At 39.7% G+C, this 19,792-nt stretch overlaps 1 protein-coding gene across 1 annotated transcript in view; it reads left to right on the top strand.

Moving 5' to 3' along the window:
• LOC126088160 (gamma-glutamylcyclotransferase-like) overlaps positions 1 to 14,806 on the top strand; it is a 30,515-nt gene extending 15,709 nt beyond the window's left edge. The window contains exon 4 of the mRNA XM_049906283.1: positions 14,031 to 14,806. Coding sequence (XP_049762240.1) covers positions 14,031 to 14,328 — 298 coding nt within the window. The 3' untranslated portion in view covers positions 14,329 to 14,806. The remainder of the gene's footprint in view (positions 1 to 14,030) is intronic.
• The last annotated feature ends 4,986 nt before the right edge of the window (positions 14,807 to 19,792 follow it).

The following is a 19,792-nucleotide window of genomic DNA, read 5'->3' as shown; positions in this document are numbered from 1 at the left end:
CTAAAAACTGCTTTTTTGCTCTGTCTAGCAGAAATTCTCTCCTAGCTTTCTTGACTTATTTATTAACTTTCATGACCATAGTCGCTACGATGACATTTTCACTAGTTCCAATTCATAGTGACGCCATCCATAAAGTTCGGCCTGCATGCATAAACTAGCTGCTCAAGACAGGTTTTGGAAAATGTGTTCAAAAGTACGTCGTAATACTGTCTGTCTGCACCCCCTGCAATGAATCCATAGATGTCCCAGTCCATACTCAGTACTTCAAAGTCACCTCCACCTAATATTGCATGATATTGGTACTTATGCGTTACTGACTGTAAACCTTGTTTGAAAGACTCTAGAACTGTCACAGCATGTTCAATATAAGTACGTAATTTATATCAAAGTACTCATAACAGATTTGTCAGTTACTTTTTATAAGTCAAATCTACCTTGCAGTTTTAATTTTTATGATGAAATGTGTGTTATGCAACAGGTCAGTCAGTTACCAAAACTTGTGGCATTCACCAGATTACCACCTTTCAACATTACCTAGAGTTTGCACTGTGCTACAGATTTGTGTCCCCAAAGCAGGATTTGAGGGGGCAATCCATTATAACATTCTCACTGTGTAAGTTACCTGGGAGCCTCCACCCTTTCTGATTAATATATTTGACATTATAGGTTTTTTTGCATTGTTAGTACCTTGCATAAACAGGACTTGTGTGCAATATTGCCCCTGCTGTTTGTGGTATGCATCATTATTCATTATTACAAGGTGTACAACTTTGCTTCTGCCGTTTTTTTCCCCAACATTTGAGGCTTTAATGAAGCAAATTGGTTACACATGTATCATTCAAAGTATTTTCCATCGCTGGCCACTACTTTCTCCCATCTTTGAGGCAGTGTACGAATCCCGCGTCGAAAAAATTGTTCATCTTTTGAAACGACCCACGAATCAATCCAATTTGTGACTTCTTCATGGGATCGGAAGTGTTGGTCAGCCAGACCATGCGCCATTGATCTAAACAGGTGATTATCAGAGGGAGCAATGTCTGGAAAATACGGTGGATGGAGTAGGACGTCCCATTTTAACGTTTCCAAGTACGTTTCTGACCTCTTCTGCAATGTGGGGTCGAGCGTTGTCGTGATGCAAAATCACTTCATCGTGCCTTTCACTGTATTGCGGCCATTTGTCTTTGAATGCTCTGCTCAAACGCATTAATTGCATTCGATAACGAGCACCTGTGATTGTTTCACTTGCTTTTAACACCTCATAGTACACAACGCCGAGCTGGTCCCACCAAATGCAGAGCGTGATCTTGGAGCCGTTAATATTCGGTTTGGCCGTCGATGTGGAAGCATGGCCGGGATATCCCCATGATTTTTTGTGTTTAGGGTTATCGTAATGAACCCATTTTTCGTCCCCGGTCACAATGCGATGCAGAAATCCCTTCCGTTTTTGCCTCTGAAGCAACTGTTCACAAACATAAACGCCGTTCAACCACTTACGACACGTTTTTTCACTAGTAGCGTCCCTGCCATACGTACTTGAGAGCATTAGATGAGACTCAGCCGCTGTTTTCTTCATACTGAAACAAAAAAGTAACACCCCCCGCAAAAGACGAGAATTAGGCTCATAAACTGACATTTTCAATCAAGAACAACTTTATGATGCAGACACAAATCGACTAATGCTTGAATGAGGTTATATTGACCAAGGTCCAAGCTAACTGCCTGACGTCTGCGATCTGTTTCTTTTGACCGCTACTTACCGTTGTCGCCGCCTATCGGCAAATGGCAGAAGAAAAGTTGTACACCTTGTAAAAAAAATAGTGGATATTTGTTAAATTGTTAAAGTAATCGTATCCTGTTCTTCTCTGAGAAATACTGTAGGTATCTCAACAGGAAGCTTATGTACTTCTAATAAATTTGAGATAGCATTGCTGGCTGGTACTTCCCTTCGGGAAGTGGAAATGTCGAACTGTCCATAGAAACATAGAAAAGTAAAAGTGACACACTTCCTACTTTTTGGAAGTGACAGCTCCTTGGGGAGGGGAGAGGAATAGATTAGGGAAGGTTGTTAGAAAAGAAGAGCATGTTACGCGGGCCCCAGAATGAACGGATTCCTGGATTTGGAGGGGGACACAGAACAGAGTGGTTCAAATGGCTCTCAGCACTACGCGACTTAACTTCTGAGGTTATCAGTCGCCTAGAACTTAGAACTAGTTAAACCGAACTAACCTAAGGACATCACACACATCCATGCCCGAGGCAGGATTCGAACCTGCGACTGTAGCGACACAGAACAGAGGAATGGGGTTGGTACTATAGAAAGGGAAGAGGAGGTGAATGGAGACGAGATGGGAGAGACGACTTTGAGAGATTTTGAGACAGATCAAAGTAAAGAGACCCCGCCCCCCCAGTTAACTGTACAGTACAATATACAGCTTATACTGACCTCAAAACATGACCATTAAAAAATACAGAACTGAATTACTTATACAGAAATTTATCACATTGAATTCTCACACTAGCCAGTTGCCAATGTCACAATTAAAAACTTGTAAAACTCTCAGATCTATCGCGCCATTTACATTTACCTTTTTAAAACAGTTACACAATTGTATTATCATTTCAAATTCAGGTAGTTCCTCCCCCACCCATCTCAAAACAGTAATCACTAGGGGCTATGTAAAACACAGTACAGTCAAAACAGGACAACACAAAATACTCAATACCCAAAACGTTAGGAATAAAGATGGCTACTAATTGTCAGAGACGTGCTTAGAAAAAAACACAACTACAGCCATGCAGATGGCAATGTAAGTTGACATGGAGCTGTTATAATATCAGTAATCAATAGCAAACTTTTATACAAATAAAGAACAAAAGCACTTTTAAAGTTGTCAGTATCGAAGTTTATAGGAAATTCGTAACTGAGTGCCCCTGGCACCCAACAAGACAAGCCGAACTGAGCCGATGTTGTGCTGATGCAGATGTGGTTAGTTGATGCAACTCATTGGCAGGCTGAGGCACGTGACATGCTCAGCCCATGAACTGCCACTGTGTGATGGCAAATGATGTTTTCTTGCGGATCATATGACATGGAAGACCAACTTCAGAAAACCATGCCGGAGAAACGTTCCCCGGAGCTCCCTCCTCAGTAGCAGCAGCACGTATATACACTTCTCCAGCAATGTGTGCAGGACCCACCAAAACTGTTCCGCGGGTGTTCAAAATAGCTTGGTGGCCTAATAAAACTGAACCTCCACACATACAAATGAATGAAGACGAAAGCACTGTGTACTCTGTTCATAATAAGAATAAACCTGATGTAAACACAAACATGATGATTGATCAGAAGCCGTAGCACACGTACACTGATGGTGCTCCACTCTTGAAAGTAGGTCCTACTTATGTATTAGATATCTTATTACTAAGTTACGTTAAATGGAACTTAAGATATTCTAATGTATTAACAGCCATCAACGCTTTTCTTAATCACGCTTTAGCTATGTAGTTATTATTTCAAAATCGTTTACAGTCTTAGTGTCTGCACTGTTGTACTCTGATTGTCGTGCGGTTAATACGCAGTATAAGAGTGGTTGAGGGTGCTTCGTGCTCCGTAGTGAAACGCGCGTGTGAAACGCGCTTGTGGAACACAGTTAAAAAGTGCCGAGAACTAGGTTGTTGTTAACGTTTCTCATAACTTTACAGAAAAAAAAAAAATCATACACACTGAATGTATAGTGGAATCTGGTGCAGATAATGGATCGCTGGTTTAAATCTATCCTCGGTTATCCTGTTTTTTTTTTTGTTTTTTTAAAAAAAGCCTACATCTTGTTGTTGTAAAATTCATAATTTTTTATGAATAATACACATCTTTTTGTTTCTAATTACATATTGCACGCAAAATGCCTGTTTTCATTTCAAATATAAATTCTTAATTATTGATGTTTTATGAAAGGTTGTTGATAATGTTGCTTAAATTATGAAAACATGACAGTTTAATTTCTAGGACAAAAATGAAAAACCAAATATTCTTCTATTTGGACTGTGTCCATTGTTTTGTACCACAGATGTAGCATCAGACAAACCAGAGTGATAAGTGCTGTAGAAACATGAAAAACAATCATCTTCGCAGCATCGAGCACACGATAAAAGTGCTACAGTTTTACATTTGCCACTGTACCATTACAATACGAACCCAACAGAACTGATCTGGATTCACATTCAGTGACATTTCACAATAAATAATAAGACTGTTAAGCTACCAGACGTACTGGAACTAACGCACTCACGCTGCCAAACGCTGGCTGGGTATAGAACAGCACATAATAAAAGAAGAAGAGAAAATGTGGCACCTAGGTGGCTTGAAGGGTTTTGCTGTTGATCGACTCGTTATCGGTGTAGCAGATACAGTTCCAGAACAGAAATGTATTTCTTGGATTCGGATAAGGAAGGAGCTAAGAGATTGTCAGAGGACTGACTGAATTAATACCTTCAGTGGCTTCAGTATTCAACAATACGGTGAATTCCCTGCAGTATACTTTTGCATCACACATAGCTAGCACAGAAAAATTACCCTGTGTTTAAGTTAAGCATTTTCATCACTCTTGTTTGTACACTACTGGCCATTGCTAGCCGGCCGCGGTGACCGAGCGGTTCTAGGCGCTTCAGTCCGGAACCGCGCGACTGCTACGGGCATGGATGTATGTGATGTCCTTAGGTTAGTTAGGTTTAAGTAGTTCTAAGTTCTAGGGGACTGATGACCTCAGATGTTAAGTCCCATAGTGCTCAGAGCCATTAAAATTGCTACACCACGAAGATGACGTGCTACAGACGCGAAATTTAACCGACAGGAAGAAGATGCTGTGATATGCCAATGATTAGCTTTTCAGAGCATTCACACAAGGTTGGCGCCGGTGGCGACACCTACAACGTGCTGGCATGAGTTAAGTTTCTAACCGGTTTCTCATACACAAACAGCAGTTGACCGGCGTTGCCTGGTGACACGTTGTTGTGATGCCTACTGCAAGGTGGAGAAATGCGTACCATCACGTTTCCGACTTTGATAAAGGTCGGATTGTAGACTCTCGCGATTGCGGTTTATCGTATCGCGACATTGCTGCTCGCGTTGGTCGAGTTCCAATGACTGGTAGCAGAATATGGAATCGGTGGGTTCAGGAGGGTAATGCGGAAGGCTGTGCTGGATCCCAACGGCCTCGTATTAGTAGGAGTCGAGATGACAGGCATCTCATCCGCATGGCTGTAACGGATCGTGCAGCCACGTCTCGATCCCTGAGTCAACAGATGGGGACGTTTGCAAGACAACAACCGTCTGCAAGAACAGTTCTACGACGTTTGCAGCAGCATGAACTATCAACTCGGAGACCATGGCTGCGGTTACCCTTGACGCTGCATCACAGACAGAAGCGCCTGCAATGGTGTACTCAGCGACGAACCTGAGTGCACGAATGGCAAAACGTCATTTTTTAGGACGAATCCAGGTTCTTTTTACAGCATCACGATGGTCGCATCCGTGTTTGGCGACATCGCGGTGAACGCACATTGGAAGCGTTTATTCGTCATCGCCATACTGGCGTATCACCCAGCGTGGGGTGCCATTGGTTACACGTCTCGGTAACCTCTTGTTCGCATTGACGGCACTTTGAACAGTGGACGTTACACTTCAGATGTGTCACGACCCGTGGCTCTACCCTGCGAAACCCTACATTTCAGCAGGATAATTCACGACCGCATGTTGCAGGTACTGTACGGGCCATTCTGGATACAGAAAATGTTCGACTGCTGCCCTGGCCAGCACATCCTCCAGATCTCTCACCAATTGAAAACGTCTGGTCAATGGTGGCCGAGCAACTGGCTCGGTACAATACGCCAGTCACTACTCTTGATGAACTGTGGTATCGTGTTGAAGCTGCGTGGGCAGCTGTAACTGTACACGGCATCCAAGCTGTGTTTGACTCAATGCCCAGGCGTATCAAGGCCGTTATTACGGCCAGAGGTGGTTGTTCTGAGTACTGATTTCTCAGGATCTATGCACCGAAATTGCGTGAAAATGTAATCACATGTCAGTTATAATATATTTGTCCAATGAATATCCGTTTATCATCTGCATTTCTTCTTGGTGTAGCATTTTTAATGGCCAGTAGTGTAATTAGAATACTATGTTAGATGCTTTCCATCTAGTCACCTAAGATTTGTGTGGTAGTCATGGAGTTTTGCAGAATATTTGGAACTCTTTAAAAATTAAATGACAGTCGAAGCTATATTGCTTCTCTGCTTGTCACCTTTTACGTCTGAACTGCAACTGTTCATATCATTGCGTGTTAGTTGGACCATGTGGTTGGCCATTGCTGTCCAAGTTAAATACACTGGTATGGCTGTTTTGTTTTCCCACTTTATATCTCGGTCTGTGTGTGTGTGTGTGTGTGTGTGTGTGTGTATGTGTGTGTAACACAGCATAAAACATACCCTTATGATTGTACTTGACAGTACTGTATACCGCTTGACTTCCCCTCCATGCGAAATGACCAATGAGATTCAAGCAAATGCAGAAGAATGTCTGGTGTAGTGTTTACATCAGGTTTGTTCTTATGACGAACACAGTATAACAGAAAAATTCCGATGTGTATTGAAGTTGATATATTTAGCGTCTATAAACTGCAGTTAGTGTGATAATCCACTTCAAATGCTTTCTTTCTTAGCATAGCTCGTCTTGAAAGAAAGCACTACACAATATATGGCACGCATCAGAATATAAGGGAAGATAATTAGTCAGCCTCAGTATTAGTGGCTCTGAAAAGCGCTTTAGGACTAAATGCAAGATGCAATTTGTGAAGTATTGATGACACCCATATGATATGCATTGTTCTACAAATGAATGAATGAATAAATAAATAAACTATGGCTTAAGATTAAAAGTAAAACAAAGGTACCAGGATATAATAAGCATTTTCCTATAATGACATTCCCTTGCTTCTTTCTCTTGGCGAGGTTATCACCTGTGATAGTGTAATAAATATTGAACTACTGAGTGATGAATGGACAAGAGGGCTAATCCATTAAGTCTCCTGAGAAATACTGAAACACGATTATCAACTTAATTCAACTGATACAGATATATTTAAAACTTGTAAATATTAATAAATGATAATCAAATAATTCTTAAACATGACTTAATGTGAGACAATAAACTTCAAAATTGGGTGTCATGTTGAATGTCACAGGTATCTCGCGATTGTATACGAAGAGGACGTGACCTTTCTGCGGTGGCCGTAATTATATCTTCAGAGAGCTATTGGTAGATGTTCTGGATCTTCTTTCTCAGATTTCCTTCTCCATAAACATGACTAGTCAAACTGTGAATTCCTCATCTCGAATGTAAAATTCAGTTAAGGCTTTGAACTGTTCTTGTTCTTCGTTATTTAAAACTACTTCACTAGTTGATATCAGGAACAGTGAAGAAAATCCAGGCAGCACTTTCTTCCATTCTGTAAACTCTAACTCTTATAAAAGAATCTAAAAATGGAATAAAAACTGCCCCTTGGTAGTACTCTTCAGGATCATACATAAAATAGTTTGGTGTGTTCTTTTGAATTTTACCCATCTGGGGAACCAAGATATAGATGTCCAGCTGATAACAAATTTTTATTTCTGTGTCAAAAATTATCCCGAAAGTTTTTGTAGCATCAGATCCCAGAATTTCTAGTTTCTCTGTAGTGTTTCAGGCTACTTCCATGGTTTCTTTCAGACACAGTGTTGGTTTCTGAAGTCACATTTCCGCTCTTAAAAGTCGACCCACCCCCCAAACAAGTCTTTCGTTTGGAGCATTAACATTATTTTCAGTACATTTTAAAGACCACTAGAAACAAGCTATTTAGGGTTAATTAAATGATAACCATCTAACCTTAATATTGAAAGAATGATGCAAAAGTTACATTTATTGTCGTAAGATTAGCATGATTAGATGAACACAATTATTAAATACGCCTTCACTCTTCCAAAACACAAATAAAATATCTTGCCCTGAAATTTCACTTCTGGTGAACTAGAGAAATAACACAGTCTCAGTCACACTAATTACTGCAGAACCCTTATTGCCATCATTGTGACGAAAAATTTTAAAAATTCCACAGACTACGAGGGCGCTTTGAAAAGTTCTCGGAATCACCACAAGAGATCAGTGCTAGCGCAAAGAGTTGTTCACGTGATATTCATTGGATTGTTGCCTGTAAACACGTGCCACGTCAGTTATCTTGGAAGAGAGCTGTGGCAGTGACATGGCTCTGTTGTTCCCGCGTAGTGATTTGCGAAGATGGAAAAAATCGAGATTTGAGCAGCGATTAAGTGCTTCATAAAGAAAGGTATGAAAGCAAAGGACATTCATGCCGATTTCCAGAATACACTGGGGGACTCTCCTCCTTCATATTCAAATGTTGCCAAGTGGACAAATGAATTTAAATTTGGTCGGGAGAGGTTAGATGGTGATGTGTGCAGTGGTCTGACGAGATGTGTCATTACTCCAGAAATCATTGCAAAAGTGCACCAAATGGTCCTGGAGGAGTGCTGATTGAAAGTGTGTGAAATTGCTCACACTTGCAGAATGTCATCTGAAAGGGTATATCGCATGTTAACCGAAGAATTATAAATTAAAAAATTATCTGCAAGTTGGGTGCCACGACTCTTGACATGTGCCATTGCAATGGCAAAATTACGCGAACTGAGGAGTGAATTGTTGCCACACCCGCATTATTCATCTGATGTGGTTCTGTGAGACTTCCATCTCTTCCCAAAATGTAAATTTTTCTTTGTGGACGAAGATTCACTTCAAATAAAGAATTGATACCTGGAGTTGACAACTATTTTGCAGGCTTGGAGGAAACTCATTTTCGAGACGGGATCAAGGCACTGGAACATCATTGGACCAAGTGCATTAATCTACAAGGACACTACATTGAAAAATAAAAAAAGTTTGTGATGTAAGTACTTTTTTTCTATTCCGTTCCGAGAACTTTTCAAACATCCCTTGTATTTATCGTTTAACCCTAATGTAATCTCCGCCCCCCCCCACCCCCCATGTAAACACACACACACACACACAATACTCGTCGTCAAATGGTTTGTGTCAAAATTGGCCTACTGCCCAGTATGAAAGCTGGAACACACACAGGTGGTTTGTAGGGACCAGATTGACTTACCCCTGCTCTAAGGTCTAAAGCATTAAAATCCTTAAAGGTTTTGGTTACCAGCGTGTTTTTTAAGCCATGTTTCTTCTATTTAAAGTATTAGTGACCTGAAGATACAGTAGTTTCACTATAGCTATCGACAGAAGTCGGTGTAAGTTGTCAGTGCTAAATTAAGCTACAGCATCAGTGAGGTGTGGAGAAAGCGGGAAGGAGGAAATTTATTGCTACATGGAGGAGAGAAGTAGGAGAAGGAATGTTGTCTGTCTGCATACATACACGCAGGTATGGTATAAAGTAAACACAGAAGTAACAAGGTTATGTGAATGCATGTAATAGAGTTGTTTATGGTCAAACACACTCATTGCACTAATTATTTTTCAGTTGACACAAACAAGAATTCACTGGACTATTATAGTTTACAGCCGTTCGATCACTGAAGGTGGCAGCATTCAAAAACATTAGTAGTAGACATAAAGTATACAAACGTGCACTGGTAACAAGTAGCGAGAGAAAGGTCAGCTTAGCATTGACAACTTTTAGACATCATCTCTCTTCTTTCTTCTGCCAAACTTAACAATCTAACAGTGTTCAGCAATACAAGTTTAATCTGATATTTATGTGTCTTTAAACCCACAGGAAGTCATTTCTGAAAGTATTTGTATGGAGTGTAGCCATGTATGGAAGTGAAACATGGACAGTAAATAGTTTGGACAAGAAGAGAATAGAAGCTTTTGAAATGTGGTGCTACAGAAGAATGCTGAAGATTAGATGGGTAGATCACATAACTAATGAGGAAGTATTGAATAGGATTGGGGAGAAGAGAAGTTTGTGGCACAACTTGACCAGAAGAAGGGATCGCTTGGTAGGACATGTTCTGAGGCATCAAGGGATCACCAATTTAGTATTGGAGGGCAGCGTGGAGGGTAAAAATCGTAGGGGGAGACCAAGAGATGAATATACTAAGCAGATTCAGAAGGATGTAGGTTGCAGTAGGTACTGGGAGATGAAGAAGCTTGCACAGGATAGAGTAGCTTGGAGAGCTGCATCAAACCAGTCTCGGGACTGAAGACCACAACAACAACAACAAACCCACATAAAAACCTTCATGGCTCTGGGGGGAAGGGTGGGGTACTGTTTGGTGGACAAAAGAAGTGTATACTTGATACATCTTTCCCAAATTTGGTTCTTATGTTTTCTTTCATACAAGACATAAAACCTTGCTGACTCCCAGCTACCAGCAGTGCTCCATCTGTTGACAGTATGGAACATGCCCCATGACAAACGTATGTTTTCAATTGATTCACACACCACCTGAAATATATTGAGACCTGTGGCTGGTGGTTGTGTTGTCTATAAGTATTACATCTAATAGCTCCTCAGAAAGCCTATAGTTGCAAGTCAATACCCCATACAAATATTGCGAGCTGCACATAGTCTGTTACATAATTGATTTCATCAAGGGAGATAATAAGCATCAAGTCAAAACTTTCTCCTTGAGTTGATTTTCTGGATGAGTGCCCTTACCTTGGATCTGACAAGAAACTGTTTTCTTGGAGAAAAACTCCAGATTTCTTTACCTCGCCTGGCGTTAAGAACTCTACATTTGCCAGCAAACATTGTTTGAACAGGCGCCCTATTGAAAATGGAATGCTACTTGTTGCTTACGATACATCAGTTGAATATCCCTCATCAACAGTGATGTTAAATTAGTTAAATGAAGCATGTGTAATAACAGGAACTGATGAATTTTAAGAAAATGCGGAATGTCTACTCTGCATTATGATTTTTTTCTGCCTCAAAATTACCTGTTGCTATGCTTCACCCTTTAGTGTCACAGTGAGTTGCTCCTTTGCATCACAGACCAGCTCATCAAACTTCACAGCATGAAGGGGCATGACTATTGTATGTTCACACTGAATTAAGCGTCTTACGGCACACTGGGTACTAAAGAAATCCATCTTTTTCAACAAATAATAATTGTTCTTCCCAACCAAGGGGAAGTAGAAATGGGCTATTTCAAAAAGTCATTGTTATAGCTATATTCACTAAGAAGTGTGAAGTATTAATAAAACATATGATGCCAAGCATCAGGGATGCACGCAATAGAGCAGAGCATGAACGAAGTGCAATAAGACTACCTGGCAGGTTGCCTATCTTGCCTGTGCCTGCCTGCGGGTGAATTGATGGGCACCTGTGGGCACCCTTGCTTGATGGGGCAGTGTTGGAGCAGCCTAGTTTAATAATTTTATAACTCAAGCTATGGAAGCAGATTCTTCATGGATACATCCCCATGGTTGTGTGTTTAAAATTGTTCTGTCATAGGCGGATGGTCCCTTGTAAAGAGATTTATCAAAATCACGAGAATGAATGCGGCACAGTTTTACGTAGAATATACTAAGGGCCGGTTTAAAGCCCAAGTGACACAAGTCGCTGCTCGGGCCAACAAGCTAAGAGAGGTGCTAGGGGCACGGAAGATTCCTATATCAAAGTTAGTTGTGGCTTCTTGGGGCCGCCAAGGGTATCCAAGTGCAATATTTGTATACAGTGCATATCACAGTTAGTAGCACAGACGAAAGTGTACTTGGGAAGTGGGGAAGAGGGGGGCGGCAAATAAGTCGCTTGTCTTGAATGTTCTCGAACCAGGCCTTGAATACACTTGGTGATTGCACTGCTGTCATATAATTTTAAGCAGAATGAAATCTTGTTTCTCATACCTGAAACTAAATTTACATCTTTGACGTGCTTTTCTGTTAGATTTTATCCAGGTGTCAGCCCATGCATTTCTATGATAGTAGCACCTTTTCAGTGCTATAGAGCTTGAAGTAGGCTAGTGCTGTTAAAGACAATTGTTAATATTTGCCTGTATCATCCTTATGCTGTGACTCAGGGTTCAAAGATACGTTTCGAATGAAACATGGACAATGTGTACTCTAAATGAAACTTTCAGACACATTAAGGGGACCACCACACTGCGGTTCAGGTCGAAAAAAATCGATTTTCGATTTTCATCATATTTCGATAGATTAACGTTTTATTTAAGTACTGTGAAAAGGATTTTGCTGAAAACTTTTTTTTCGACCATTTAAAGCGCATTTTCTACCAATTGTGTTTATGTGCCACGCCCACTTTTCTGTCACCCACTGGCAACCACCCACTGTCAACTCTAAGCCATATGGAGAGGCCATTATTAGCAAAATAGAATGTGTAGGCCATGTTAAAAAAACGTTTGGGAACAAGACTGAAAAAACTGTTGATATGAGGAAAAAAATTAGAAGATGGAAAATTGTTGATCGGACAGGGTCGGTTAACTAAAACTGAAATAGAAAACTTGCAGGTATACTATGGGCAGGCGGTTAGGAGAAATAAAGAAAATCTGGAGGCAATGAAGAGAGATGTTTGGGCCATATTCTTCCGTAAGTCCTCTACTGGTGATAAGCCACCTCATGGATTGTGTCCATCAGGAGAAAATTCGTGGTGCAAGTGCAGTAGGGCTCAGGCAACTGGAGAATCTTATTCTCATCAGCATTTTCTTCCTGCTGCTGTTATTACAGCAATTAAATCTATTTTCAGAGACTTGGCTCATCCTGACCTTCTAAGGAAATGTCTGCATGGGCAGTGGCATAACCCAAATGAATGTTTCTACAGCATAATTTGGAACCACCTTCCTAAAACTGTATTTGTAGGCATGCATACAGTGAAACTAGGAGTTCATGATGCTGTTATTACATTCAATTGTGGTAATATTGGAAAGTGTTGGGTACTGAAAGAGCTGGGAATTAATCCTCGTGAAAATATGATCACTGGGCTGCAACATTGTGATAAAATGAGGGTAGCCAATGCATCTGATATGGCCAAGAAAGCAAGACAAACATCCAGGAACGTGAAAAAGAACCTGGAAGACCTGCCAGAGGCCAAAGAAGGGCCATCATATGCAGCAGGACAGTTTTAATTAACTATAAGTAACAAACTTCAAAAGTTCTTTTCTTTAAAGTCAATTTCCCACAAACCAAAATTTTCAGTACATATACTCCATTATATCAGAAACTACCATAGATAAATGAATGAAATTTTCAGAGACTCTGCATAACATAAAAAACCACCTCTCGTACTACATTAATTAATATTTCCCCATTAGGAAGTACACAAAAAATATTTTCTGCAGAAAAAACTCAATATTTTTTGTTAGTAAATTTAAAAAAGTATTTCTTAAAAACTATAAAATGGATAAAGTACATTTTAGTACAGTTGACTCTATTAGCATCATGTAACATACAGTAAAAATATAAAAGGTCCTGCATCAAATAGATTTTTCAGAAATGGGTCAAACACTTGCCTAAATTAACATGAGTTAGATAGGCAGGGTGTGGTCCCCTTAAGTAACCCATGTTGAGGCCTATACTATTGTCTTGCGGTAATATTGCTCTTAAAAGATTGTAGCTTATGCACAGAGGTAATTTCTTCTCTATATAAAATGTAAATATTTTCTTTGTAATTATTTATTAGCTTTTGCAACTCTTTTAAATTACTGCTTCTCAGTGTTGCTTTTGTTAAACGTGCCAATAAATAAGATTTCTTCTTCTCTCTTTGCACAGTGCTGACACAGTCTATTTTGATGATAAATCTACTAGACAAACACTATCCTGCAGGTAAAAAGCTATGTGCTATCATTTTGACTCGCTTGTGACATTCCTATCTCCGCAAACTAAACAAAATAAAACACAATATTTGAAGAGGTATCCTGTTTTGCAGCCTGTGATTGGTGTTATTACTGCTGTTAATACAACATGAGGAGCAAGTCTGAATTCAGCTTTCTAGGCTGTGTGTCTTATTTTGCAGACAAGAAGGTGTTCCATCAGGCATGTACTTTCCGTTTGAGGTTAAAGTTGAGAAATCAGATGGAAAGAAACTGCTGTGCCGCTGCTATCAGCTGTGTGACACTCCATCAGAGCTAGTACCAGGGCAGCCTATTCCAGAAGACCGACTTCCCTCTGAACTCTACATGAGTGTGATAATACAAGGTGCACGAGATACAGGTCTCCCTCATTTATATGTAGAGCAGCTGGAAAAAATATCTCACAATAGCTACAAAGGTGATAACAGTACAATATTGTCTTTTTTGGTATCAAGTTCGTAAGTGTGATACTCACGCCAATGCATTCACACTCACACACATTACAGATGTGCACTTGTGAAATTGACGAGAAAACCACTTTACATGTAATGTAATGCCAAGGGTGAGATACTGAAATGGTTAAAATAGTTTTCGATTATTATTAGGTTTCATCAGTAAAATTTTTTAAGCTGATCCTGCATTTAAATGCTAGGGACATGTGTTATTCTTTGTCTTGTTGCAAAGAGAATTACACAACATGTGGACGAAAGCAAACCTTTTTGCCATGGAGGAAAGAATCAAATGAGCTGAACTTCTCGTGATTAATGCCATGAACAATTGGCACACAAATTTCAGGTGTGAGGAAGTGGAATGTGTAAATCTGTAATACTTCATATCTGTTATGAATTTTGGTAGTGGTGGAAACTTCAGTGTTTTTGTTAATGCCAGTTTCAAATGTGACTATATGTAATTGGAGATAGAATTTAATAAACAATGTATGTCTAGGTGTAAAAATGTAAATATAGGCCTTGTCTGTGTCACACAGACCACATGTGAGTCTGAGAAGTTGTCCAGTTAAATATTTTTTTCCTGTGATACCCTTTAAGCCAACAAATACTTTCTCATACAAGAGCTATAAGAATTACAGATGTATTAATTCATGTAAGGACGTCTTGGATTGGTTCTTACAGATTGGATAGTAATGACTAATTCTGACTAGAATAAGGGAAAGAAGAGGAAACGAAGGTTGAAATGTAAAAGTGGTAGAGAGAAGGTAGAATCATAAGGAACAGGAAGTCCTTCCACTGTTTACAGTGTACAAATCCAAATAAAATCTGTCTGCTGCCTCTGCAGTGTTCAATATACGTGTCATGATCCAGTGTCGGGTGTACTTACGTACACGTTATAGTTGCTCCCATCAGCTACCATACTGAGTGCCAACTTAGTTCGCACATGGAGTAAATATTAGAAATAATACATAAATAGGACAGATTACTCCTTTCCAAATAAAGGCACCATAGGCCAGTGGAGTGACATTTAGCTTTTGGCCAATGTAGTTTTTCACATCTGACAAATATACGGTGCCATGATCTCTCGTCTCTCTTCTCTCTCTCTCTCTCTCTCTCTATCTCCCTCTCTCTCTCTCTCTCTCACTCGACGATATCTCTCTACCTCTTCTTCCTGGAATGTGTAGATGACTGGGCATAGCTATCCTCTTATACAATGTGTCTAGTTACTCACCATATAGCGGAGATACTGAGTCACAGATACGCACAACAAAAAAGAGCTTTCGGCCAACAAGGCCTTTGTTGAAAGTAAATACCACACTCACACTCACGCAAATGTAACTCACTCGCACATGACCACAGTGTATGGCTGCTGAACTAGACTTAATGGAGTAATGTGGAACATGAGGTGCTGCACCAACAGTCAGCACAGTCTTTTAGCTGTCCGTTGTGTGCGGCTGAGATGGTTGATACAGCGTGCCTCTTAATGAGAGAGTGCAGTGCGACTTGTAGAGCAATAAGAGAAACATTCCATTGTGGATTTTCCATTGTTTGATATCTTGTAACTTGCAGTTTTATCATTGAAATTGCAATTATGCAGTGTAGTCTTGATGTTCTAGATAATAATTGTGTGAATGCTTCAAGAAAAGAATTATAATTTTTGGCTGTAACCCTCTGTAATAAAGCTGGGAAGAGCTAGTTTCGACGATCCAAATATTGGGTAAGAGCATCACTTCTCCAAATGACAACTTTTGAAAAAATATTGTGGCAGCTCTTTCTGTTAACAATGAGTGCATGTTACATATCTGATGTTATTGGGGTAAATATTTAGCAGTCTTTCACTGCCCCCCTGCCCTCCCCCCCCCCCCCCTTGGCTAAAACTTCACGATGTAGTGTTCTCTATGGTTTTTACAGTCTTACCTGTGGTACTTCTCTATGTCCCATGTGTGTGGAGACTTCTGGGCCTCATAGATATTACATATCGTTAAAGTGATTATTTTTTCCACAGCTGGTATAATTAATACAGGCATTTCAGCAGGTATATTTATCATTTGTCCTTATGTTACAGTTGAGCAGATTTATCACTGGATTTGATTTGTTGTGTTCATTATTGTTATAACTTAAGTAAGATGAAGCAAATGTACAGTGTGTGAACAGTCCACCGTTTGACAGTGAAGTCAACTGCGCCTTAATGCCAGTTCACAGTAGATGTCAAGGAATGGAATAGTAAATGAGGTTACTTCCAGATGTTGGAATGTTCAAACTAGACAGGATGTCAACTCCATCATTTCACTTAGCCTGGTACCGAACAGTGAAAATAAGTTGAGACACATCCATTATATGAAAGGTCAGGATATAACAGGCACAGCTCGTAATTAAAGACTCTGAAGTGGATCTGCCCAAAAATATCTATTGAAACAAATTTCTGAACATGTAACTTACATCATCAAAGCTCATTTTGCATATTTTCCACATGGATTTAAAAAATTCCAGTCATCGCTTATGGAACTGTTGATATGTGATATCAAACAATGTTTTTCGAACAGGTAGTAGCTAGTATTAAGGCTGAGCTTTGAAATGCCGCTTAGCTCTATACAGCAGAGGTTTTGAGGTGTGGCTTCTATTGAGTACCGCTCTTATGGCTGGCCCATAGGCTGTGGTCATTCAGTCTCAGCGTGTCGTACCAACCCTCACACAGTTGTCACAATCTGCTGCTTACACCAAAAGAGAATGAAGAGAGTCGTTCAAACTTCACCGTCAAATTCCTGTCTCTGTGTATCTTTTTTATGCTTTGATGCATCATTATTCAGCATTCAGTATTATTGTTTTGATAGTTGTTTTTGTTCTTCCATTGGTTATTCTGTCCATTGTTAAAATAGGTTTGGAAATCTACAACCAGAGTTCATTAGGATACGGTAACATAAGTATCACCACATGGCGAGAGTTTCATGCGCAGTTTGTAGAACAAAGGGCGCCAAATATATTCCTTGCTTGCTGACCATGTTTGTAGGTAATGTGCATTATTTTGGTGATTTTTTCTCTTTGTGAGAAGGGTATTGTGGTTGAGTGAAGTGGGCTATATTATCCCCCAAACAACTGAGGCATACCATGAGTTCAAAACAACGCAGTAGGGATTCAGTGTGCAATTTATTAGGTAAAAATTTGGAACATAAAAGCAAAGGAATTTAAGGCGACCACGCCACACCTGAAAATCACTCAAGAACAAAAACAGTGTAAATCCAGGCAAGGATACTCACAAAATTTTAACACTTCAAAGTACAATGCTGCACAGTGGTTGTGAAGTGAAAAACACATTTTTCTGTTTCACCTGTCTTGGGGCAAACAGTAGTGATAGTCCCTGTACAGAGGATGGTATCACAGATGTAGAGAATTTTGCATGAAAAGATGAAAAACAATTCCAGTGAAAAAAAAAGTTTTACTGAATTTTCAATGCTAAAGAAAGTAGACATGTGTGCCAACTATGCAGTGCTTACCGCCTTCAATAATAAAGACATAAGAGGATAATGACGAAAAAAACCGGTGTATCTGGAGTAAACTGATAGACTGCATTAAATTTTACAGAAAATTCAAACTGTCCTTAATGGACCATGACCAAACAGAATATTCTAAGAACCCAGGAATTTTTCAAGAACTAATTGATTTGATGGCAGAATTTGACGTTGTCCTGAAGCAGCACATCAGAAATCAGGTTTATTTAGGCATTTCTGAAACAAAATGTGATCAGAAATGAACTGTTGAAGACAGGTTTCCTTGGTATTGAAGTTCATGAAACGACCCATGGCGAACTTGTCACAACTGGTCATAATAATTCACTATGACCTGCTGGGGAAGATTAATGAAAGGTTTATTTCCTCTGTAGGACCAGAAAGTCACACTGCAGATGGCATAACTGCAGCTGTTCTCAGCTAGAGAAAGTGAACATAAAAGGAACACCTGAGAAACTGATAGCTCAGTGTCAAGACGGTGTTGCTATTATGAGTGGTCCCAAAAGTGGAATTCAAATCAGAATTAAAGAGGTGTACAAAAATGCTTACTTCGTTCACTGTTACGCACATCACTCAAATTTGATTGTTGAACATTGTGTGATAGGCAGTAAGCAAGTGCAGATCTTCTTCAGCCACTTGGAAGGAATTTGTACCGTTTTCCCCAGTCTCCTAAGCACACAGACATTCTTGATGAGATAGTGAAGATACATATTCTTACTTGTTCTCAGTCCCTCAGATGGAATGTCAAATGATGGAGCGTAACAACGATAAACAAGTAGCAGAAGCAAATTGTTGAGTTCATGGAAAAATCATTGATGATGATGGTAGTAATGATTTCAGGAGACTTAACAAGACTATGGGACTCTAGTGTTTCCTGCAAAACAAAGATTTCATGGCTCACTGGGACATTCCATTCAACCAACTCCAGCAAAGGAATATCGGTGCGGTGAAAACTGTTGAATATGTATCTCAGTTTTCAGCTTCTATCCCGCATGTTAGGGCGTTGCGAGATACTCACGATCACTGAGAACGGGAAGAGCTAACTGCAAAACCAGGACATTTCACTGAATCACGAACGGTGCGCGCACAAGATGCCTGTGACGGCATCGTGACTCTGATAAGAGATCAATTCAATTTTAATGGTCACTTGTCAGATGGACAGCTCTTTGAACCATTATTATTTTCCAAACATAAAATAGTTTTCCCAGCAGAAAAAGAACTGAATACAGCTGTCAATTTGTTTAAATTAAAGTGCTCAGAATTACGTCATGAACTGAATGTGCTATACAGCTGGAATGATTTTGTGAAAGCGTCAGGTGCTTTGACCTTTTGAACTTCCTTTATGAAAACAATTTGGCAAAAACATTTCCAGAAAGTGTTACTATTCTGCAGATAATAGTAACCTTTCTATTAATAACAGGAGAGGAAGGACGCTGCTTCTCTACATTAAAGCGAGTGAAAACATTTCTGCATAATACTATGAAGGACGACAGAATTTGTGCATTTGCGACGTGCACTCTCAAAAATCAGCCAAATTTCAGTGAAATGGTCATAGACGTTTTGCGGCACAGACGGAGAGACGAGCTGATTTCACCTACAAACAAATGAATGAAGGTAATCAGAAATGCATTAATAGATAAGAAGCATTTCCTTTGTTGTAACTATCAGTTAAGCTTACAAAATTAAGAGCATAAAAAAGGGTAGTGATATGTTTACCCACTGACATTACATTTTATAAACTGCATCCTCATTTATAGCATGGCTTTTTGTGCTAAACGTCAAATTTGCCGACACCTTAGCATGAAACTGTACTAAAAACTATACGTTTGGGAGAGATCTTCTGTGCATTACGAATATAAATGGTATGAAAAATATGGTATGTAAATTAACATGACGGCTCCTCATGTCAGCCAGTCGCAGCAGAAGACCTGTAACATCACGGAAACATCACTGTTTCATCACGAACTCAAACGC

This window comes from Schistocerca cancellata, chromosome 6 (genome assembly GCF_023864275.1).
Source record: "Schistocerca cancellata isolate TAMUIC-IGC-003103 chromosome 6, iqSchCanc2.1, whole genome shotgun sequence".
In the NCBI taxonomy this organism is placed as follows: Eukaryota; Metazoa; Arthropoda; class Insecta; order Orthoptera; family Acrididae; genus Schistocerca; species Schistocerca cancellata.
The sequence above is the reverse complement of the archived record's forward strand: the minus strand, read 5'-3'. Positions and strand labels throughout refer to the sequence as shown.